General features: G+C 44.9%; 1 protein-coding gene across 1 annotated transcript in view; it reads right to left on the reverse strand.

Moving 5' to 3' along the window:
- LOC148111777 (uncharacterized) overlaps window positions 1-24,485 on the reverse strand; it is a 38,604-nt gene continuing 14,119 nt past the window's right edge. The window contains exons 3-4 of the mRNA XM_087879865.1: window positions 21,501-22,222; window positions 1-3,156 (exon numbers count right to left, since the gene is read on the reverse strand). Of these exons, the coding sequence (XP_087735991.1) occupies window positions 2,413-3,156; window positions 21,501-22,222 (1,466 nt within the window). The 3' untranslated portion in view covers window positions 1-2,412. The remainder of the gene's footprint in view (window positions 3,157-21,500; window positions 22,223-24,485) is intronic.

Raw genomic sequence — 24,485 nt, forward strand, 5'->3', positions numbered from 1 at the left:
TCACCTGAAGCCTTAGCACCACTTTATAAGACCTTAGTAAGGCCACACCTCAATACTACATTCAAGGTTGGTCACCACATTGCGAAAAGTTGTTGAGACTTTGGAAAAAGTGCAAAGAGGAGCAACTAGGCTGATTAAGGGCCTGGAGACTAAAGCACATGAAGAAGGGTTGGGGGAACCGGATATGGCTAGTCTGGAGATAAGGAGGACGAGGGGTGACATGATAGCACTGTTCCAATAGATGAGAATTAACCAGTGGAACAGCTTGCCTTCAGAAGTGGTGGCTGCTTCATTACTAGATGTTTTTGACAATAGACTGAACAGCCACTTGGTTCAAACTAAAAGGATATAGAATTATTAAGTATTAAATTGGAAAAAGAACAAGTAAAAGACACAATGATACCTTGGGCTAAGAATTTTGGCCATACAATAGAATTAGATAAATGGCAGAAATTATGGGATAGAAACTACAATCTTACAATGTTAACAGCATATAAAGAAAATCTTTATAAAATGTTATATAGATGCCAGTTTTCACCTGCAAAAATAGCGAATATTTACAAAGATAAATCTGTTAAATATTGAAATACCCGTTTCATATTATCATATCTGGTGGACATGTCCCTGAGGAAAAAACGTTTGCAATAAAATCCATGCATGGCTGGAAGCTATGATAAAACAACACATCGACCTACAACCTGAGATATTCTTGTTGGGCATGCTACCACGAAATTTCAAGAAAGGTAATACAGATCTAATTCTACTTATTTGAACAGCAGCAAGGATTGTATATACTGGAAAATACTGGAAAACTGAAGAAACCCCCACAGATGAGAATATAATTTAAAAAAATACTGGAATCTGCAGAAATGGATAGATTCACGTTTAAAATTAAAAAGAAGACTCTGAATATTCTATGACATGGGAGTTATTTGGTCAGTCGAGGAAAACAGGTTAGATGGTGGAAACATGAGAAAATGTGGATTATATGAGAAAGATTTAAAGTAGATTAGTAAATATTTTGAGGGTTATCCAATTGATGTCAATATGGAAGATATTTCTTTTTACCATAATGATTGATATTATCTACTATATGTTTGTATATCAACATGATTACGATTGTGATGATTTTCATACTTTTGTATAAAAGTACATTATTAAACAGCAAAGGGACGCGGTGGCTCAGTGGCTATGATGCTGAGATTGTCGATTGAAAGGTCGGCAGTTCAGCAGTTCGGATCCCTAGTGCCGTGAAACAGGGTGAGCTCCCGTGACTTGTCCCAGTTTCTGCCTACCTAGCACTTCGAAAGCACGTAAAAATGCAAGTAGAAAAATAGGGACCACCTTTGGTGGGAAGGTAACAGCGTTCCATGCGGCTTTGGCGTTGAGTCATGCCAGCCACATGACCATAGAAATATCTTCGGACAGTGCTGGCTCTTTGGCTTTGAAACGGAGATGAGCACCCCCCCTAGAGTCGGGAACAACTAGCACATATGTGCGAGGGGAACCTTTACCTAGACAACAGAGTGTTCAGTATAGAAAGGAAACTTTTGATATAAAAACAATAAATGGGGGGCAGGAAAGAGTGAACAGCCAATTGTCTGGAATGTTATAGGGTCTCCTCCTTTAACAGGAGGTTGGATTAGAAAGCCTACAAGATCCCTTCCACTGCTGTTATTCTGTTATCATTATTCTGTTGCTTTGCATGTACACTGAGAGGTTCTGCATGGGAAGCAAATTCCTTGTATGTCTAATCACACTTGACTAAACAACTTATTCAACTGAATTACTCAGACATATATTGACTGAAGGTCCTTCCACATCCAGGCATATTTAGCATTTCCCCCCATGTGAATCCATTGATGTCGATGAAGGAGTTCCCCATCAGTAAAGCTCTTTCCACACTCAAGGCATTTATATGATTTTCCCCGTGTTCGATTCCTTGATGGGAAAAATGGTCCTTCTTTCAACTGATACTTTTCCCTCAGTCCAGGCATTTGAATGATTTTTCTCCTTAGATGCCTTTGAAGGTGGTAATTTCTTTTGAAGGATTTTTTACATTCCGGGCACTGATATTTCTCTCCTTCCTCCTGGACCCTTTGTGAACTCCCTGGTCTTCCTAGGGATCCTCTGCCCTCGAGGCATTCATTCAGCTTCTCTCCCCAAAGGATCCTTTGATGTCTATAAAGGCCACTAGTATGACCAAAGTTCTTTCCACACTCCAGGCACTTATGAGGTTTTTCTCCTGGGTGGATCTTTAAATGACTTTTAAGATGGTCGGTTTTTTTGAAGGATTTTTCACATTGTGGGCACTGATGTTTCTTTCCTCCCTCCTGGATCCTTCAGGGCTTTCCGGGTCTTCCGAAGGACCCTCCCATCTCCAGGCATTTCTTCCAATGGATCCCTTGATGTCTATAATGGCTGCTGGTATGATGAAAGTTCTTTCCACACTCCAGGTTTCTCTCCTGTGTGGATCCTTAGATGTTGCATAAGATCTCCTCTCTGACTGAAGTTCTTTCCACACTCAAAGCATTTATGAGGTTTTTCTCCTGTGTGGATCCTTAAATGTTTTTGAAAATCTCTGTTTCTTTTGAAGGATTTTTGACATTCCGGGCATCGATATTCCTTTGCTTCCTCCTGGATCTTTAGGGGCTTTTGGGGTCTTCCGAAGGAGCCTCCGCCCTCAAGGCATTTCTTCGGTTTCCCTCCGCAATGGATCCTTTGGTGCCTATAAACGCTGCTGCTCTGACTGAAGCTCTTTCCACACTCAAAGCATTTATGAGGTTTTTCTCCTGTGTGGATCCTTAAATGACTTTCAAGATGGTCGTTCCTTTTGAAGGATTTTTGACATTCCGGGCACTGATGTTCCTTTCCTCCCTCCTGGATCCTTCGGGGCTTTCGGGGTCTTCGGGAGGAGCCTCCGCCCTCCAGGCCCGTCTCAGGGTCTCCGCCCATTTCCTCCTCCCTGCATCGCCCTCCAGGCAGCCCCCTTTCCCGGACTTCCCGTGGGCTCCTCCCTCCTGCAGCCCGGAGCCCCCCGGCTTTTCCCCGCTGTCTCCCAGGGAAGCCGCGCAGGTCTGCTCCGCGGGGCCCGCTCTCCTCCTCATTCTCTCGGCCGGTGCCTCTTTCCTGGATCTGCCGCCATCCTCCGTCCTCCTGCAGGGGAAAAAGAGAAGAGGGTCACGGCTGCGTCCCTTTCCACGCAGGGGAGGCCCCGGCCCAAGACCCCCAGCCTCTCACGGGCCGTGGACACGGACTCCCTCCCAGCCTCCCGTCTCCCTCCCCGCCCTCAAGACTAGGCCTCAGGCTCCCGGGCCTGCCTTCTCCGGAGAGACCCTCCCGGACTTCAACTCCCAGCATCCCCTGCGCCAAACCTGCATCATCCTGGCTTCTCTGTCGTCGATTCAGGCAGTTCCCTCGTTGCCCGTTTTATTTACGGAAGTGGAGGCTTCATTCCTTTTTCGCCAGAAGTTCCGCCTCTTCCTTTCAAGGGACCACCCCAATCGCCGCCCTCTCCAGAGCGACCAATCGGCGTCCGCCTTCCTTCAATCAGCCAGAGGGCGCCTGCGCGGTGCCGACTGTTGTTATGGTCCTACACGGAGGTGAAGGGGGACTTCCCTTGAACTTTGGGGTCCGCTCTTCCCCCCCACCCGCTCTGTATTGAGGGAGGGGGAGGTCGGGGGCTCTTCTGGGGCTGCGACCTCATAGCAACCTCTGAAGGGGAGCCAGGGATGAAGGCTGGGAGGGGAGAAAGAAGAGACCCTGAGTTCAATGGTTGGACAGCTCCCTTTTCAGTCCAGCCCACCTCACAGGGTTGTTGTTGGGGGAAGAGAGGAGGAAGCTGTGCTGGATGGGGGGAGGGACTCCTCAAGGCTTCTCTTCTTGCAGACGTTTCATTGCCCAAAGTAGCTTCCTTCCTCATGGCTAGAAGGGAGGGGGGCTCAGAGAGCTCCAAAGACCCCTCAGTTCAACCCTCAGCTCCAAATATTTCCCTTCATTTTGCTACATGTCTTCTCCGCCTTATTGGTAAAAATAATAAAGGCAGGATCCAAATAAATACATAAACTCGCTATGTGTGACTCACTCGTCTGTTTTTAAATAGCAACTACATGGCCTCTTTTTGATGCAGGAAAATTCTTGATCCTGGATGTAAGAATTTAGAATTCATGCAGACCGGAATGCCCTCGCCACGGTCACTCATGCCCTCGTCACCCCTAGGTTGGACCACTGTAACACCCTCTACATGGGGCTGCCCTTGGGATGTGTCCGGAGGCTCCAGCTAGTCCAGAACGCAGCCGCGCGGGTAGTTTTTTTTAAAAAAATTTTTTTGATTTATATGCCGCCCTTCTCCGAAGACTCAGGGCGGCTTACAATGTGCTCAGCAATAGCCTTCATCCTTTTGTATATTTTATACAAAGTCAGCCCCCACAAACTGGGTCCTCATTTCACCTACCTTAGAAAGGATGGAAGGCTGAGTCAACCTTGAGTCTTGGCGAGATTCAAACCCTGCAGTAATTGCAGGCAGCTGGTCTTAATAAGCTTAATAACAGGGTGCCTTAAACCCCTGTACTACCAAGGCTCTTAGTTACGGGGCGTCTAGATACTCCCGTGTAACACCTCTCCTGCGTGAGTTGCACTGCCTGCCGGTGGCGCTCCGGATACATTTCAAGGTGCTGGTGCTTACCTATAAAGCCCTTCATGGCTTAGGCCCGGGGTAATTAAGAACCACCTCCAGCCGCTCTCCCATCGTCCTGTGCGCTCTCACAGTCAGCTTCCTCACAGTGCCGTCGGCCAAACAATGTCGGCTGACGGCCGCCAGGAGGGCGTTCTCTGTGGGAGCCCCGACCCTCTGGAATGGATTGCCCACTGAGCTCAGGACAGCCTCCGACCTTCTTTCCTTCCATCGCGAGCTGAAGACGTGGCTCTTCCGTCAACTCAACTGATCCGTTTGGGGGTACACTGTCATAATTTTAAACTGTTTTAATAGGGTTGCTGATTTTAATTTTATTTCATTGTGATTTGTATTGGAATTTGTCATTTTGTAAGCCGCCTTGAATCCCCAGGGAGAAAGGCGGCATATAAATCGCAATAATAAATAAAGAAAAGGAGACCATCTCCAGTTAAAGAGGAGCTAAGGAGGAGAACCTCCTGCCAATGGTTCCTGCTAGTGAATTTCCTCATAGAAGTCAGTAAAGAAATGATGAAACCATAAAATATATTGAGTGCTTGTGAAGCGCAAACAGAAAACATTGATTCTGGATCAAATTCCACACGTGACCAATTTTTGTGTCAGTCTTTCCCAGCTGGGTTTGTGTCTTTCCTGAAAGTTGCAGATGTATTTAGAGACACTCGGAATACTCTGTTGTGTAGTTGCTGAAAAAGCAAGTTCTCACATACCAAATAAAGAGCCTTCGTCAAGAAGGAAAAAACAAGCATTCTTAACCTTTAAAAAAAAGGTATAGACTGCCATGTTAAAAGGGCTAATATGTCATTTTAAGTTAGTCATTTAAAAGGTGCCAGTCCGTGGGTGGAGGGCTACATCGCAGGGCACACTGGCCTGGGCAGCAGCAGCAGCAGGAGCCCCCTCCAAAGGGGGAGGGGGTGTAGGAGGAAAATATATGTGTGTGTCAACTGGAGCATCCAAGGGCTCAAAAAAAGTTGAAAAATCCAAATATGCAGGGGTCAGTATTGGAGGGGATTTCCCCCTCTGCTGTAGTTTTCCTTTTTTTTTATTGCAAAAGTTTTACAATTACATTTTCACCCCTTTTTTCCCCCCCACCCCCCCCAAACTTCCCAACCTCCCTAACCCTCCCCTCCCCCCAGACTTCCCTATAATATACTCATAACTCGTAAAAAAAACCACACACACAAAAAAAACCCCTTAATATGACACTTATGTGTAAACTTGAACCCCTCCCTCCCCTGTATAATTTTTCTTTTTACCTCATTACATTAAAATATTTCTAAAACATTATTTTCAAATAAAAGCTATTTGATACTTTCTAGTTTGATATTTGTTCTGAACATATTCTATCCATCTTTTCCATTCCCATTCATAAGTCTCTTGTGAGCAATCTTTTAAGTATGCTGAAATCTTTGCCATCTCTGCAAAACTGGCCATCTTCAAAGTCCATTCCTCAATAGTGGGCAAAGCTTCATTTTTCCAATATTTACCTATCAACAATCTTGCTGCTATTATCATATACAATATCAATTTTGTTTCACCCAATGTAAAACCCTTAACTATACCCAATAAAAACAGTTGTGGAGAGAATTGAATTTTTTTCTTCAAAACATTCTGCATGACCCACCAAATTTTTATCCAAAAAGCCTTAACTTTCCTACAGGTCCACCAAACATGATAATACGTAGCATCCAAACATTCACATCTCCAACATTTTGGCTGAACATTAGGGTACATACATGACAACTTTTTGGGATCTAAATGCCATCTATAAAACATTTTATAGAAATTTTCCCTCAGGTTCTGCGACTGTGTAAATTTAACATTCTGAACCCAAATTTTTTCCCATGTTTCCAACATCACTGGTTCTTCAAAATTTTGTGCCCACTTAATCATACAATCTTTAACTAATTCGGTTTCTGAATCCCTTTCTAGCAAAACATTATAAAGCCTTTTGATATGCATTGGACCTTTCTCTTTTATATGTCTAACCAATTCTTCTTTGTGCAACATAATACCAGTTTTTTGGTCCTCTTTCCATCTCAATTGTAATTGATTATATTGTAGCCAAGTTAAATTAATCCCTTCGTCCAACAGTGTCTGCAATGTCTTCAGCTGCCATCTGCCCGCATCTGTAAAAAGAACCTCTTTGTATAAAACCCCCCCGAGTGACATTATATTTGTATTCCACAAACTATGACCAAGATCCAGCCATAGCGGTATTTTATAATCCCATTTGAGTCGGTGCTTCTTCCAAACTCTCATCAACGAGTCTCTAAGTATATGACTTTTAAATACTTTATCAACTTTGTCATCATAAAATAAGTAAGCATGCCATCCAAATTCAAGATCAAAACTTTCTACATTCAATATTCCAGCCTTTTTACTTCCAAACCAATCACTTGTTAAAGTTAAAGCTGCTGCATCATAATATAACTGTAGGTTTGGAAGTTTAAGACCTCCTCTTTCTGGAACATCTTGCATAATTTTCAATTTCACTCTCGGCTTTTTCTCGTTCCAGACAAACTTATTGAGTCCAGTTTGCCAGACTTTCAATTGTTTATCACTTTTAAGCACCGGAATCATTTGAAACAAAAAAAGAAATATTGGCAAAATGTTCATCTTAACTGCTGCTATTCTTCCAAGTAGAGACAGCTGCAGTTTTTTCCAAGTCTCCATGTCTTTCTGCTCCTCTCGCCACAACACCTCATAGTTATTTTGAAACAATTTCATGTTTGATTCTGCAACCTGAACTCCTAGATATTTTACCTTAGGTACAGTCTCGAAACCTGCCCTCCTTTCAAGCTCATGTTTACGATCTTGTGTCATGTTTTTAGCTATCATTTTAGTCTTTTTTGGATTCAGTCTAAAACCTGAAACTTTACCATAGTCTTGTATAATGTCCTTCATCAAGATTATTGATTCCATTGGTTGTGATAGGGTAACAACCAGATCATCTGCAAATGCCTTTATTCTGTAATCCTCTTGCCTAATCATTATACCTTTCAAGATATTAGAGTCCCGTATTGTATTTAGCAAGACTTCTAGTGTTAGAATAAATAAAAGTGGGGACAACGGACATCCCTGTCTTGTTCCTTTTTCAATTTTAAGCACTGTTGTCAAACTTCCATTAATAATGATCTGTGCCTTTTGCTCTTGGTAAATTGCTGAAATCGCCTGTATAAATTGATCCCCAAAATCCATCTTTTTTAAAGTCTTTAGTAGAAAATTCCAATCCACTCTATCAAAGGCCTTCTCTGCATCCAAAAAGACCAGCACTGCAGGAATCTGTTTATTCTTCTCAAGATATTCCAATAAATCTATTACTTGCCTTACATTATCCTTCATGTGTCTGCCCTCGATAAATCCCGCTTGATCATCATGAATCACCTTTTGGATTACTGGCATCAACCTGTTGGCTAGTACTTTCGCATAGATTTTATAATCTGTATTCAAAAGAGATATTGGTCTATAGTTCTCTGGTTTTTTAGGACCGACTTGTTCTTTTGGTATCAAAGATATATAAGCTGTTGTCCATGATGGGGGTATTTTGCCCCCTTGTTGAATATTGCAAAATAAATCTCTGAGTTGTCCCACCATTTCAGCTTGCAAAGTTTTGTAATACACTGCGGTCAAACCATCCGTGCCAGGAGCTTTGGCTGTTTTTAACTGTTTAATTGCTACTATTATCTCCTCCTCTGTTATAGGATAATTCATTCTTTCCTTTTGTTGATCAGTAATTTTTGTAACTCTTTTATCGTTTAAATATTTTTCTATAAGTCCATTCTGCACCTCCTCTTTGGCATATAGTTTGGTATAATAGTCCACAAAAGCTTCTTTAATTAATTTTTGTTGAAAGATTTCTTTCCCTCCAATATCAATACTATCAATAGTCCGTATACTTTGTTTTTTCCTCAATGTGTAAGCCAACCATCTGCCCGGTTTATTAGCATTACAGAATGTATTATGCTTCGCATATTGTAAGTTTGTTGCGACTTGTTCCGCCATAAGCATTTGAAATTGGTCTTTCAAAAGTTTTATAGCACTGCGTATTCTTTCATCTGTTGGATTTTTATAAGTAACTGTTCTTTATTCTTTATTTCTATTTCCAATTCAGATCTTTTCTTTTGTCGAAACAGTCTATGTTTAGAGTTCATGTAGATAAGTACCCCTCTCATATAAGCTTTACTTGCGTCCCACACAATTTCAATTGGGGTACCTTTATTCAAATTTATTTCAAATAATTCTTTCAAATGCTTTTTAAGTTCTGTTGTATTTTTTTCGTATCTAAACAAGTTCTCATTTAATCTCCAAGAACGTCTCTCAACCTTATCCATCTCAATTTCTATCCATACTGGGCTATGGTCAGTCAAAGTTCTTGGAAAAATCTTTGTTCTTTTTGTCTTGACAAGTAAGTCATCTGACAACAAAATGAAGTCAATCCTAGAGAAGGATCTGTGTCTGTCAGAAAAAAAAGTGTAGTCCAATTCTTTTGGATTATGTATTCTCCAAACATCTTTTAGTTCCATATCTTCTTTCATGTCAAAAAAGGTCTGTGGTAATCTGATCCTAGACTTTGCCAAACTCTTTTTGTCTAATTTAGAATCAATTACTCCATTCCAATCTCCCATAATTAAAATAGATCTGTAGTCCCATTGCAGTATTTTAGTATGTAACATCTTATAGAAATGGTCCTGTTGTTGATTGGGAGCATAAATTCCAATCAGAAGAATTTGGCCATTTGCTGTAAGCAATTCAATTGCTACAAACCTACCATCTTCATCTGCTTCTATAACTTTAGCTGTTAACTTTTTATTTACATAAATAACCACACCATTCTTTTTTTGCGAAGTTGAAGATATAAAATGTGTTCCTAGTTTGGAGTTTGTCAAATATTTTTAATCTTGAGTTGTGATATGCGTTTCTTGTAAACAAATTATATCATTATTAAATTGTTTCAAATATGTAAATAATTTCTTCCTTTTCTGTGCTGAATTCAACCCGTTAACGTTCCAAGATAAACCCTTAAACGTCATCTTCATCTTTCTGGAGCAAAGAGCAGAATAATTGAAGATCATCCGAAAGCTTCGATCTCGCTCCCCCCATGGCTCCAGTCTCTTGTGCAGTACTCTTAACTGCCTTCTTGTCTTGTCTTTCCTGTTGTTGTTGTTGCTTTTGTTTAAGTAACTTAGATTGTGCTCGAGTTATACGTTGATCCTTAACTTCAATCATCCGAACCGGGTCCAAGATTGGAGAAGATTCCAGCAAAGGCTCATCCAGAAAACCTCCTTCTGCGCCTTGCATTTCCTCTAATTCCTGCTTAGACTGTTCTTGCAGTTCTCATTGAGGTTGCTTCTCTTCACTCTCCTTAATCTCCAAAACTGTAGATGTACATGGAGATGGTGTTCTTTCCTTAAGAATAGTAGTGTAAAAGTGCTCTGCCTTCTCCACGGTATTCAAGCGATATCTTTCTCCCTTGTATCTGAAAATTATACCAACTGGGGCGTCCCACCGAAATGGTATCTGTAAATTTTGCAATTCCTTAACAAGAAAGCCAAATTCTTTTCTAGCTTTCAGCATTTTAGGAGGTAATTCTTTATAAATTCCAATTCGTGAGCCCCCCACTTGCACAGAAGTGTAAAAGGATTTTTGCAGGATGTCGTTTCTTATTTCTCTATCTGTAAAATATATGACCACATCTCTGGGCAATTGTCTTTGTCTGGCCACCCAAGAATTCACTCTGTAAATTTTATCTATTTTGTGAAAAACTACATCAGGATTAACTTGTAGAATCTTGGCCAGGGCCTCAGAACAAACTTGTCTCAAATCCTGTCTTTCCTCTTCTCGAATTCCTCGAAGCCGTATGGCAAACTCCATTGCCCTGAATTGTACCATCACAATCTCATTTTCAACTCTTTGCATTTTATTGTCAACATCAGTAATTTTATAATCATTGTCTTTCATCTTAACATTAACTTCTGATTTAAGTTCTTCAACTTTAGAATCAACTTTCCCAATAAAATCTGCCAGGCCAGACGCCACTTCTGATATTTTTTTGGACACCTTGTTTTGGTTCTGTTTCACCATATCTTTAACTTCATTAATTTCCTGCATAAATTCCTGATGTGATTTTTGAAGTTTATCATCTATCTCCTGTTGAGATTTTTGAAATTTATCATCCAAAATTTTAGAAATAAATTCTTTTAAATCTCCCACATCAAAATCTTTTTTCTGAGTCTGTATCTGTTGTGCTGGGGGAGGCTGTGCTTTATGTGTGGGAGATCCACCTCCTGTTGCCTTCGCTTCCTGCTTCTTTGAGGCCATCCTGCCACGTAGGCTGATTTTACTAAAAAGGGAAGTTCTTCTTCCTCTCCCACCTCCACAAAGACTTCTGAAAAAGTCCCCCAGATTTAATGTGGCTTTTCGCCCCAAACTGGTGGGCTACTCACGGAGTCCAAATCTTGAGTAATCAGGAGACTGACACCAGATTGCTCTCGGGGCGAGTCAGCCAGGAGTTGCTCCTAGCATCCTCTTTTATTGTACTTGTTTGCGTAAGCAGAAGATGGGTTACATATCGGAAGATAGGTTACATATGTGCATAAAAACATAAAGTACATTTCCTGCTAAGCTCTAACCACACATTTCTATAGACGCGACCACATGTGAATACTTCGCCTAGCTTACTTATGCTACATCCTGTTAGCTTGCTATGCCAGCTGCAGTTTGCTCATGCTAGTTTGCACGCCCTAGGTTCTCAGTTCACCTGTGCTGACCCAGGCTATAAGAATCCGGACTGAATCTGTCCCAACATCTCCTCTGTTTTTATTTTTAAGGCACGGATGACTCTTCCTCTTCTTCGTCCGAAGGAAAGGCCATACAGATGTGTTTTTCCGTGCTTACAGAGGCAGCAAGAGAGACAGCGTCGCCCTCGTCCGGGGGTTCGGCACTGTCACACCCCAGTAGGGATGTTCTTTGCTCCTTGTGTTCCAGTAGCAACGCATTGTTTTTTGAGATAGTGCTATCCACTATACTCTGTATCAGGGACCTGAGCAAGGGTATTAGGCAGGGTAGCATAAGTAATCCCAGCAAGATGACTCCTAGCATTAGCGCGGCTTGTTTCCAATTGCGAAAAAGGCCACCCAGAAACCCCCCAGTATCCAGGATGCCAGTCCAAGTTTGAACAGGGACATGGGCTAATTTGGTAATTTTGTCTGCTACCTCAGTCAACACTTTGTGACTGTCATCGATCTCTAGACAACAATTTGAGAGATTGAATTTCCCACACACCCCTCCTTCAGCTAAAAGGAGATAGTCTAATGCTAGACGATTCTGGAAGACGGCATTTCTTAGTTGCCTTTGTGTTTTTCCAATCTGGCGGAAGGCCCTAGCAGTTTCGTTAGTGATAAGTTCTAACACCGCTTGTAGCCTGATAATTCTATTTAGCATATAAATGGGGGTACGGTAGCCATATGTTCCATCCGCAGCCCATGAGGCGGGGTCATAATAGTGGATGATACGCTCAGGGGGCCATTCATCATCTTTCCAGTTTCCAATTTTGATTTGTGAGACATCATACCCGATCTCGTATAAGGATCGTTTCTTTCTATTGTACACGGTATGGGCAAGGAACTGGCCACTATCAAGAGGGAGCATAAAGAAGGAGGGTCTTATAGTACCCAATGTACAAGACCCGCTCCAATAAGGGTCCAGAACGGAATAAGCTGTTTTTCCACAGATCCAGTATAGGCCTGCAGGGGCTATTCGGGGATCTGGAAAACCATAGTTTAGCCATTGGTTCCACAGGGGAATCCAATGGGAGGCGTTAGGAGGCATAGCGTTAGCGGGCCAGACCTGAGAGCCTGTGGCATTCAGTCGTAGAGTCGACTGACACACCGTGTGGCCCAGGGAGGGAGAGGAATTATTTTCTCTTTGCAAACACCATTCAGCAACTAGGGCACTTTTCAAAGGCCATCTGCTGTATGGGGGTTTGAGAGGGGAAGTAACATTAAAGGCAGTAAGATTAAAAGGGATAGACATATTCCATTCAGACGGCAACCATGGCCATTGTTCTCCCATATTGGTGCCGCCACATATGTAACAATTGGTAACATTTAAAACCTCTGCTATAGTTTCCATGAGGGTTTGAAAGGTGTTGACAGCAACAGGCGGGATGTCCACAGGGGTTTTTGTTTCTTCCCAGAAGTCCCGGAAGAAGTACTGCTGAAGATCATGGCCAGTTTCTGACATGGTGAGTAGACGAAAGTAGATGAGAGTTCCTGGGTCCTTACCAGAACCGCAGATTCGAATACCAAATTGCGGGCCCCATTGGGAGATGAAATGTTCCGGATTGAAGATCGTGAAATTGAGGAGATTACAAGACCCCTTTGAACAGTCAGATTTAACCGGGACGATTTTCAAAACAGCTGATGATTGTTTGCTGACAGTCTGCCAGGTTGCCCAAGCAATACAACTCCAATAAGGGCAATACCGTTCATCCGGAGCGTTGCACTCGTTCTTTCCCTTATATTGGCGAGGCCATTTTTGGGGACAAATGTATTTATCTTGGTGTATATAGTATCTCTGCCAATTTAGGGTCCCACACTGTGTAGGCCATTGAGCGAATCGGCATGCATCAAATACGAGGGAGGCAGGGGAATTTTTAGACACCAAGCGAGTGTTTGTAATAAATTCTCCATTCGTATTGCCCTTTCGTGCTTCCAATAGATGATAAACCGCTGGCTGTTGAGGGTCATAACAAGTAGCCTTACTATTTTCTGTACAAGAAGAGTATGTAATATTTTGAAATAGACAATTTGTTGTAACCTCACCCTTGCAGTGATATCTATTCTTATAAAGGAGGGTACGACCCTCCCTAGCGTCAGTGCGGGTAATGGAGATACAGGAAGAACAGGGGTTTGGTTTTGGGAGGGCATGCATCCAGAAACCATGGGCATAAATCAAAAGGACTGATAAAACGAACCCTGGAACAGGTGTCATGTTAAGACCAATGATAGGAATACGTAAGAGGTGGTTGACTAAGGGCTGTAATTACAGTAGGAGTTGCCGTTAGGGTAGTGACCTGTTGGCCAGAGGAATTGGTATAGATGTATTCCTCAAGTAATTGTTCAATAACAACTATGTCACAAATAAGGTCACAATCAATACACAGAACACAATCAATACAATGGGAACAGCAGCAGGAATCGCAAGGGCAAGGGCAAAACCAGCACATCTGACACGGCGGTTGTCTCAAGCGGGGGACGAAGGTGGTGGCGTGGAGGTCATGTGGTATGGTCGCACACACCTTCCCGGGACCCACAGGACTTTATCCTTCAACTGGACTGCAGCATATCCTCTACCCCAGGTTATTAAATCAGCCAGTCCTTTCCAGTCGGGTTCTGGGGGACATCGATAGTAGACTTGTGGTTTTGCAGCTTTAGGAGAGGGGGGTGAAGAGAAATGACGTTGAGCTGCCGTCGTAGGTGGTTGTCCCGTCTCATTCAAAAAGTTTAGGGTATACAAAGCCAAGTTTAACTTGTCTTGCACTGCTGGGAGGCTAGGGGGTCCTTTCCCTAGGTCAAATCGTTCCAGGGCGTTTTTCAAGGTCTGATTAGCCCTTTCCACTATCCCCTGGCCCTGACTATTATAGGGAATTCCAAATTTGTGAGTAATTCCCCATCGTGTACAAAAATCTGCAAAGGCAGAGCTGGTGTATGCAGGGCCATTGTCAGTTTTCAATTCTTTTGGGCGTCCCAGCGATGCAAAAGTCCGAATACAATGATTGATGACATGTTTGGTTGTCTCCCCTCTCTGGGGAGTGGCCATAAGGAAGCCTGAGTATGTGTCCACTGATACATGCAAATATTTCCAGGGTGAAAAAGGGGAGTACTGGGTGACATCCATTTGCCAAATTTGGCAAACCTCTAGACCACGGGGATTTACTCCCATAGGGATGGACTTGGCTTGTTTGCTACAAGCAGGACACTGGTTAATTATTGCAGTTGCTTCCACGGCCATGATTCCAAATTGCTTAATTAATGCTTTTTTGTTTTGATGGAAATATGCGTGGCTGTCCCAAGGGGACGGTTTGTTATCAAGGACTGAAAATACATCAGCTTTCGCTGTGGCGGCAGCTGCATCAGCCACAGTGTTACCTTCCTGTATGAAGCCAGGAAACGGCTGGTGACTGCGGATGTGGGAAACATAAAAAGGGTGCTGGCGAGCCATAATCAAGGTTTGTAAAGACAAAAACAGAGACAGCAGAGAGGATTCAATTGAGGGGGATAAATATGCATCGAATATGTGAGACACAATTTGGCAGACATAGAGGCTGTCGACAATCAAATTGAAGGACTCAGTGGGGAATTGGTCAAAAGCTAAGAGGGTAGCGTATAACTCAGCACGCTGGGCGGATTTTTGAGGGGGGTGATTTTAGTTTTCCATTGGCCGTCCTTCTGCCAAGCACAGGCCCCATATGTCCTGCTCCCATCGGCAAAGACTGTAATTGCCTGAGGAATGGGAAGGAGTTGGCAGGGGGAGTTCCATTTAAAAGGAATAGTTTTCAGAAACTGAATACGGGGATCGGAGGGGGGGTGGCAGGAAAGAGTGCCCGGCCATTCCACCAAGGCCGCCTGCAACAGGTCCGATGTCTGAAAGGCGGCCTCCCAGGTAGTCAAAGGCATTGGAAGAAAAATTTTTGAAATGTCGAGGCCTATTAAGGCCTTGCTTCGAGAGCGTCCTTTAACAATCAACTGGGAATAAGAAGCCAATCGGGGAGTAATAGAATTTCTAGGCGTATGGGGGAGGTGAAGCCATTCTACAATTTTCAATGAAGGGTCTGTCACCTGCCCCAAGAGTCCTGTAGGCAACCCTTCTGTATTAATTATGACTAAAACAAAAGGACAATTTGATTGAATTCGATCCACCCATCGTCGACCTAGGGCTTCACTGATAAGATCAAGGGTGTCTAATTGAGATTACGTTAAAGAGATGGGATCCGAAGGGTGCTTTCCTTGGGTTAAAGCCGAAAAAAGAGGGCCTAATTGAGAGGTTGTTAATCCTGAGTATGGTCGAATCCAGTTGATGGACCCTAAGTATTGCTGGAGCTGAATGAGTGTGACGGGATTTGGGAGAAAGATCTTTGGCGACGCAGGGGGAGCATGCGAAGCCAGCATCTTGTGTCCCAAGTACATGAATGGCGGGGTGCTCTGTACCTTTTCTGGGGCTATATACAACCCTCCAGTGGCCAGGATGCGTTGAAGGCATGGGAGAGATGCCAATACCGTCCCTTTAGGGGCGGGGGCGGCCACCAATATGTCATCCATATAGTGATAAATAAAGAAAGTAGGATATTTTTTACGGTAGGGGAGCAACACCTGTGAAACATAGTGTTGACACATAGTAGGGCTATTTAGCATACCTTGGGGCAGCACTTTCCATTGATAACGACAAGAGGGTTGGGAGTTATTAAGCTCAGGTACTGTAAAGGCAAAAAGCTCCCTATCGTCTGGATGTAGGGGTATAGAAAAGAAGCAGTCTTTTAGATCAATGATCATCAGATCAAAATCAGAGGGGATCAAGTTTGGGTTTGGGGTGCCACATTGTAGTGCCCCCATAGGTTTTAAAATAGTGTTGATGACCCGTAGGTCATGAAGAAAGCGGGGCTTACCGCTCCGTTTTTTAATGATAAAGACTGGGGTGTTATATGGGCTGGTCGATGGCTCAATATGACCAGCTTTTAATTGGTCGTCAATGAGAGACTTTAAAAGAGTTAGTTTTTCTTTTGTCAAAGGCCACTGATCCACCCAAACGGGGGTGTTTGAGGTCAGGGACAGTTTTAGTATGAATTCCTTAGCCATTTGCTTATTCCAATATTAATTTAGCCTGTAACTGGGACATAAGGTCCCTTCCCCACAGGTTTATATGCAAAGGTAATATAATTGGCTTTATATAAGCGATAATTGTTGATGAAGGAGATGTGATTTCAATCCATTCAGAGCTGGCTCTAGCGACTTGCGCCCCTCCCACTCCTCGTACAGAAGGGGCAGATTGAGTAGGCCACTCTTTTGGCCATTCCTCTTGTTTTATAACGGATACATCAGCCCCTGTGTCTAAAAGGCCAGAAAACTGTCGGTTATTAAGGAAAAATGAAGCAGTAGGACGAGCGCGAGCCAAAGGCAGATCCAAAGCACAAATGTCCTGCGGAAAGGCGTCCGTTAGTAAGATCAAGGTAGCAACTACCTCTCCCTCTTTAATGGAAGTAGGACTATTTACAGTGATAGTTAAAGAGAGATCGTGCAGAGTTTGAGAGGAGCGAAGAAAAGGAGAAGCCATAATTCCTCGCTCTGCGAGGTCTGCATTAGGGAAAAGTAGGACAGGAAGGTTTGGAGGCAGGTGCAGCTGGAGGCGCGGGCCTATGGGCATTATATATACATGGGAGGGGAGAACATAAGTAGTTGTTTCTAAAGCCACCATTTCGAAAGAATGTGAATATATTTTTTTGGTGTTTTCGTCCTCCATTACTTCAGCCTTTTTTGCAGGGCTAGCTGAATGCCCCACTACTCGTTTCCCGATTTGGAGGAGCGACAATCTTTTGCCCAATGAAATCCCTTTTTGCACTTTGGACAAACCGTTTTTGGTTGGTTTGTTTGTCCCCTTGCTTGGTGGCCTCCTCCCCCCGGGGCACGGCACTCTGCCTTGAAATGGCCAGGTTTGCCACAGTTAAAACAACTTCCTGTTTTGGGTCTTGTTCCTTGTTGTTGGAGGGCTGCTGCTAATGCCTCCATTTGATATGTGGTGGTGCCTGCTTTTCTGCAGGCTTCTAAAAATTCTGGCAGATTTGCCTCAGGGTTTATTACAACATTTTTCAGGATAGATCTGCAATCAGCGTTGGCATTTTCTACTGCCAACTTCTTTGTTAATTCTGTTCTAGCTGCTTCATTATCTATTTGTCTAACAATAGCTTGAGTAAGTCTATTGATGAAATCTGAATAAGGCTCCTGAGGCCCTTGTTTAACACTTGCAAAAGAGCTGATCACATTTTTTGTATCTTCTAGTTTAGAGAATGCTGTTAGAATAATGTCATTTAAAAACGGGTACATGGCGACCGGGGAGGGAATTTGGAGAGCCACCGTCGCTACTGGTCCCTCTCCCAAAAGATGGTCGGCGGTGACGCCGGCGGGTAAGGGGCCCCGGGCCACGGCGGCTCTCACCCCTCTGCGCCAGTGAGATTCAAATGCCAAATACTGAGCATTTGTTAACAACATGTTGCCCAGATTTTTCCAATCTTCTGGGATAATTTGAAAACTTTGTGCAAATGATTTTAAGAGTGCCTGTACGTAATGACTCGATATTCCGTACAGGGTAATTGCCTCTTTCATATTTTTGACAGTTTTATAATCTATCATTTGATGTCCTCTTATTTTTTGGCCTGCATTTTGCGGGTCATCGATCATGACAATAGGATATGCCTGAAGACCAGAAACGCCCTCATGGTCTTCTATTTCCAATTGTCCTGTCTGTCTTGCTTGTTGAAGACCCGCTGAAAGGGCGGATTGAACAGGTACCTCAACTGCCGCCACTGTTTGGTGTGGCGAGGCAGTGGGAGAGACTGACGCTGGGGGTAGAGGATTATTCTCCATTTCCCTAGGTTGGTCATCTGATTCTTTCATACATTTTTCGTATGCGGAAGGGTCTATCATGTGGGCTGTTTTGGGGCAATAAAATAAGGTGACCATAGCCATAAGGGCTTTCCAGGTTCCTAGTATGTGGGCGGGCACTCTAGGGGACTCATGTAGCCAATTGCCCATTCGGCGCCACGTATTAAATTCTAATCGTCCTTCCTCTGCATACGCGGGGCATTTCTCACCAAGGAAATGGAGAAAAAGTCGGATATCCTTTTTCTTTAGTGGGTATGCAGTAGTTCCATTTGCCTTTTGTATCACATTTGCTTTCCTGACTAAAATATCTAATTCTTCCAGATGCGCTGCCTGGGTTTTAGATAATTTCTGTCCCATACTCACCTAATTGTGCACGAGGGGTCTATTCCAGACGAGGGGTCTATTCCAGACGAGGGGTCTATTCCAGACGAGTGAGTAGTAGGCCGTCAGGCGACGTGTCCTGAATGAACCGAATCACGTCGGGGTCACCAGTTGTGGCTTTTCGCCCCAAACTGGTGGGCTACTCACGGAGTCCAAATCTTGAGTAATCAGGAGACTGACACCAGATTGCTCTCGGGGCGAGTCAGCCAGGAGTTGCTCCTAGCGTCCTCTTTTATTGTACTTGTTTGCGTAAGCAGAAGATGGGTTACATATCGGAAGATAGGTTACATATGTGCATAAAAACATAAAGTACATTTCCTGCTAAGCTCTAACCACACATTTCTATAGACGCGACCACATGTGAATACTTCGCCTAGCTTACTTAAGCTACATCCTGTTAGCTTGCTATGCCAGCTGCAGTTTGCTCATGCTAGTTTGCACGCCCTAGGTTCTCAGTTCACCTGTGCTGACACAGGCTATAAGAATCCGGACTGAATCTGTCCCAACAATTTAATCAAATAAGAACCAAAGTAAAGCAAAATCCAGTATTGAAAAAGGAGAAATTTCTCTGTTATTCTCTTGTTACAAGCGAAGCAACTTTGTAGCAACTTGGTAACTTTATAACAAAGCAAGATAATTTCACCAATCCACACTTGCTGACTCGTTAACTCTAATGCTGAGCGCCATATTTTTTCAAGTCACTTTCACTCATTCGCATTTTTTCTTAAATTGAAAAGTCAACAAAGCGCTAATACTTGCGATTCCAAGTTTCAGGGTTCAAGTGTATATCCGCTGCTTGTTAAAGTTGGTTCCTTTCGCTTTGAATGTTTACTGCAGCCGGCTTGTTCTGCAGAAGCAGAATCGTCCCACGCCGCCCGGAGTCTCAGCAGGTTGGGAGGGAGCCGCGCCTGTTTCCTCCCCAGAAACAATTCCCTGGGGGGTTACAGGGGCTCAACCTGTGCCCTGCTATCTCTCCTCCAACAATCCTCAAGATTTTGAAGTTTTCGAGCCGCTTCTCGATCGCGAAGCGGCTCTACAGGCGGCGGGGCTGGCGGAGCTTCAAAAGGCACCGCCGCCGCCGAAGGCTAGCAAACCGGAAGTCCTGCTGTAGTTTTCCAAAGGGGCCCTTCAGAAAGGAGGAGGGATGAGAAAGGAGAAGATGAATCCATGTGTGTGTGTGTGTTTGTGTGTGGGGGGATCTGTGGAGGGGCTGGCAAGGCAGCTGGGGGGGGAGGGCCTGGCTGACTTAATCCTCTTACTGTCTCTGGGATGTATTTTGCACTTATCGTTCATGGCGGATGGATATATTGCCCCCAAACTGTATAGGTAGTAGTAACTAGATCTACAATCAGAATTGAGACAAAAATTTTTGTTCGTGACATTTGCTGCACCCCATTTTTTGCCATAATTGGCAGGTCATATCCTACAGTTGTGAAGTTCTTATGTGAATCCTCCAATGACTTTGTGGGACACCAGCTGGGAAGGTTAGAAATGGTGATGATGTGACACTGGCACAGTGCAGCCATCATAAATACATGCCAGTGGCTAAACATCTGGATTTGGACCACATGACCACGGGGATGCTGGAACAGTCCTAAGTGTGAAAACTGGTCAAGGCCACTTTTTTCAGTGCCGATATAACTTCACTAAGTCACTAAGCAAATAGTTGTAGGTCAAGGACTATCTGTACAGTGCTTTAAAAATAATCCAAAATAGCCCCCAAATTGGAACCCAGCAGTCAAACCTTTTCCTGCAACAAATCTGCAAAACTAGCCCAATTTGGTAGAAAAATTGTTCACGTGTCCACACTGTTTCCAACTCGCATTTCAACTCAATCCCGAAACTGTCCTCCTAGACACGGGTTTGGCTTTTCAAGGAAAAGAAAATGCCATTGTGATTTTAACCCTGATGTTATCCTCAATAAAGTTCAATAAAGTTCTGCAAACTCAGAAGATATAAATATGGGAATTCTCAAATTCAAAATAAAATGTCTCATCCCACTGAAGAACTTTCCGTCCCAGAAACTCAACTGGTTTCTAATCATCTAGAAACGATGCCTGACCAGGTTCTGCAGGATTGTCTGGGACACAACACATCCTCTCCACAACTGCTGGGAAGAGGCTCTGCGGTATCCGAAGCAGCACATTAGATTCAGTCAGTTTTCTTCCATAGGAAGAAGTATCCATCTTGTGAACTCCCAAGTCTCTCTCTTTTTTTTTTTCTGGATATGAAATTATTTTATTTTCTGGGTTTTCACACTATACCACATATTTAGGCATTTGTTCCTACTGTAATAACACCAACACAACACCTGCATTATGATATCACAAACCAAGATCCTCCCTTTCGTATCTATTTTTATTTTTTTGAACTCCCAAGTCTCTTGTTATGTAATCTAAATGGGCTATAATTAATGTGTATGGGTATATCTATATTCTTTTGAGAGCAGGCCTCAGAATTCCATTTTTTAAGTTCAAAGTCTAACAATTGGAGCAGCCCTCAACTACAGCCCTTGGACAGGAATCAGGCAGGGATCTCATCCACAGCTGCCCAGTTGAGAATCCAACATTCCTGAACCACTGACAGATGGACATCCAGACTCATACAAGGCCTCCCGCCCCTCCCAGGACAGCCTGCTCTGCTAGTTGCCATAAGGATGACCGACAGCAGTCAAACTCAGGTCTGGGTCCCTGGGAATGGCCCTGGAAGACTAAAGGAATTTATTAAAAGAAAAACATATATTAAATTTATTAAAAGTTTTAATTGGATTTTATTACCTTTCTTACCAGACATTTATGAGGTTTCTCTCCTATGTGGATTCTTTGATGTGTATGAAGATTTCCCAAGTGATTGAACCTCTTTCCACACTCCAGGCACTTATGAGGTTTTTCTCCTGTGTGGATCCTTTGATGTGTATGAAGATTTCCCAAGTGATTGAAGCTCTTTCCACATTCCAGGCATTTATGAGGTTTTTCTCCTGTGTGTATCCTTTGATGTGTATAAAGGTTTCCCAACTGATTGAAGCTCTTTCCACATTCCAGGCATTTATGAGGTTTTTCTCCTGTGTGGATCCTTTGATGTTTATAAAGGCTGCTGCTATGACTGAAGCTCTTTCCACACTCCAGGCATTTATGAGGTTTCTCTCCTGTGTGGATCCTTTGATGTCTATAAACGCTGCTGCTATGACTGAAGCTCTTTCCACACTCCAGGCACTTATGAGGTTTTTCTCCTGTGTGGATCCTTTGATGATTATAAAGGCTGCTGCTCTGACTGAAGCTCTTTCCACATTCAAGGCATCTATGAGGTTTTTCTCCTGTGTGGATCCTTTGATGTTTATAAAGGCTGCTGCTTTGACTGAAGCTCTTTCCACATTCCAGGCATTTATGAGGTTTTTCTCCTGTGTGGATCCTTTGATGTTTATAAAGGCTGCTGCTTTGACTGAAGCTCTTTCCACATTCCAGGCATTTATGAGACTTCTCTCCTGTGTGGATTCTTTGATGTCTATAAAGGCTGCTGCTATGAATGAAGCTCGTTCCACACTCAAGGCATTTATGAGATTTCTCTCCTGTGTGGATGCTTTGATGTTTATAAAGATGTCCCCTCTGACTGAATCTCTTTCCACTCTCAAGGCATTTATGAGGTTTTTCTCTTGTGTGGATCCTTTGATGTCTATAAAGGTGTCCCCTCTGACTGAATCTCTTTCCACACTCAAGACATTTATGAGGATTTTCTCCTGAGTGGCTCCTTTGATGTGTATAAAGGTTGCTACTCTGACTGAAACTCTTTCCACACTCCAGGCACTTGTGAGGTTTTTCTCCTGTGTGGATTCTTTGATGTGTATAAAGGTTGCTCCTCTGACTGAAGCTCTTTCCACACTGAATGCATTTATAAGGTTTTTCTCCTATGTGGATCCTTACATGCCTTTGAAAATCTCCGTTTCTTTTGAAGGATTTTTTGCATTCCGGGCACTGATGTTCCTTTCCTCCCTCCTGGATCCTTTGGGGCTTTCGGGGTCTTCTGAAGGAGCCTCCGCCCTCCAGGCCCGTCTTGGGGTCTCTGCCCCTTTCCTCCTCCCCGCATCGCCCTCCAGGCAGCCGCCTTTCCCGGGCTCCCCCTGGGCTCCTCCGTCCTGCAGCCCCGGAGCCCCCCGGCCTTTCCCTGCCGTTTCCCTGGGAAGCCTCCTCCTCCTCCTTCTCTCGGGCGGCGCTTCTTTCCTGCATCCGCCGCCATCCTCCGTCCTCCTGCAGGGGAGAAAGAAAAGAGGGTCACGGCTGCGTTGCCTTCCCCTCAGAGGAGACCCAGGCCCGAGCCCCCGCCTCCCACGTACTAGGCCTCCCTCCCAGGACTCTCTTTTTTCGCAGAGCCTCTCAGGTTGCGCGTCCCAGCGCTTTACCTGCATTCTGACACTTCCGTCGCCTAACCATAGACCTACTTCCGTCGCTTGTCTGATTGCGCATCTGTGGGCGGGGCCTTCTCCTCCCCTGTAGCGCCCGTATATTTCTCCGATTGTGGGACGTGGGAAGAAAACTTTCTCTGCGGGACCGGTGAATATTTGCATGCGGCCGCCTTCTACGCCATCCCATTGGCGGGCCCGCTTTGTGACTCCGCCCCTCGCTCCTTTCTGGAGTGGCGCTACCGCCGTTCGGCGTCTGGGCTCCTCCCCCGCTTTGGCTCCGCCCCTCCGCTGCTGGCTCTTCCCATCCGCTCCCTTCGCCCTCCGCGGCTCTTCCAAGGCGGCCTATCCGCCCCTCCTTCGCCCTTCCCCCCCCCCCATCTGGTCCATGTGCGAGGCGGGGCTGCTCTGAGAGGCGGGTGCGGCCTTCCCTCCCCCAGGCCTACCTCGCAGGGTTGTGCGGTGGGGAGGCCGAAGTGGGGGGGAGTCCTGATTTCCCACCCCCACCCCCCCGCCGCCGGAGAGGGGGCGGAATGGCGATTGGCGGAATGTGGGGTCGTTTGCCCCCCTTTCTCTGCCCCCCCCCGTGATGCCCCTCCACCCCCTTTTCCTCCCCCCCGGCCCTCCTCCCCCCCACCCCCTGCCCTTCTTCTGGTGCCCCCTCTGCCTCTTTTCTCCCCCCCTTCCCTGCCCCTCCTATTCTCCCCCCAACCCCCCAACCCCCTGCCCTTCTTCCCCCCCTTCCCTGCCCCTCCTATTCTCCCCCCAACCCCCTGCCCTTCTTCCCCCCCTTCCCTGCCCCTCCTATTCTCCCCCCAACCCCCCAACCCCCTGCCCTTCTTCCCCCCCTTCCCTGCCCCTCCTATTCTCCCCCCCCACTCCCTGCCCTTCTTCTTCCCCCCTTCCCTGCCCCTCCTATTCTCCCCCCACCCCCTGCCCCTCCTTTTCTCCCCCCACCCCCTGCCCCTCCTATTCTCCCCCCCACCCCCTGCCCTTCTTCCCCCCCTTCCCTGCCCCTCCTATTCTCCCCCCAACCCCTGCCCTTCTTCTTCCCCCCTTCCCTGCCCCTCCTATTCTCCCCCCACCCTCTGCCCCTCCTTTTCTCCCTCCACCCCCTGCCCCTCCTATTCTCCCCCCCACCCCCTGCCCCTCCTATTCTCCCCCCCCACCCCCTGCCCTTCTTCTTCCCCCCCTTCCCTGCCCCTCCTATTCTCCCCCCGCCCCCTGCCCTTCCTCTTCCCCCCCCACCCCCTGCCCTTCTTCCGGATACCCTGATTCTAACCTCACCCATCCCTTAAGCTATACTGTATTTTGTTTTGGCAAAATCTATTCGAGGAAGGCTGGATTTTATTTTCCTGGCCTCGATCGC

This window comes from Pantherophis guttatus, chromosome 16 (assembly GCF_059756535.1).
Source record: "Pantherophis guttatus breed Tessera chromosome 16, ASM5975653v1, whole genome shotgun sequence".
Lineage (NCBI taxonomy): Eukaryota > Metazoa > Chordata > Lepidosauria > Squamata > Colubridae > Pantherophis > Pantherophis guttatus.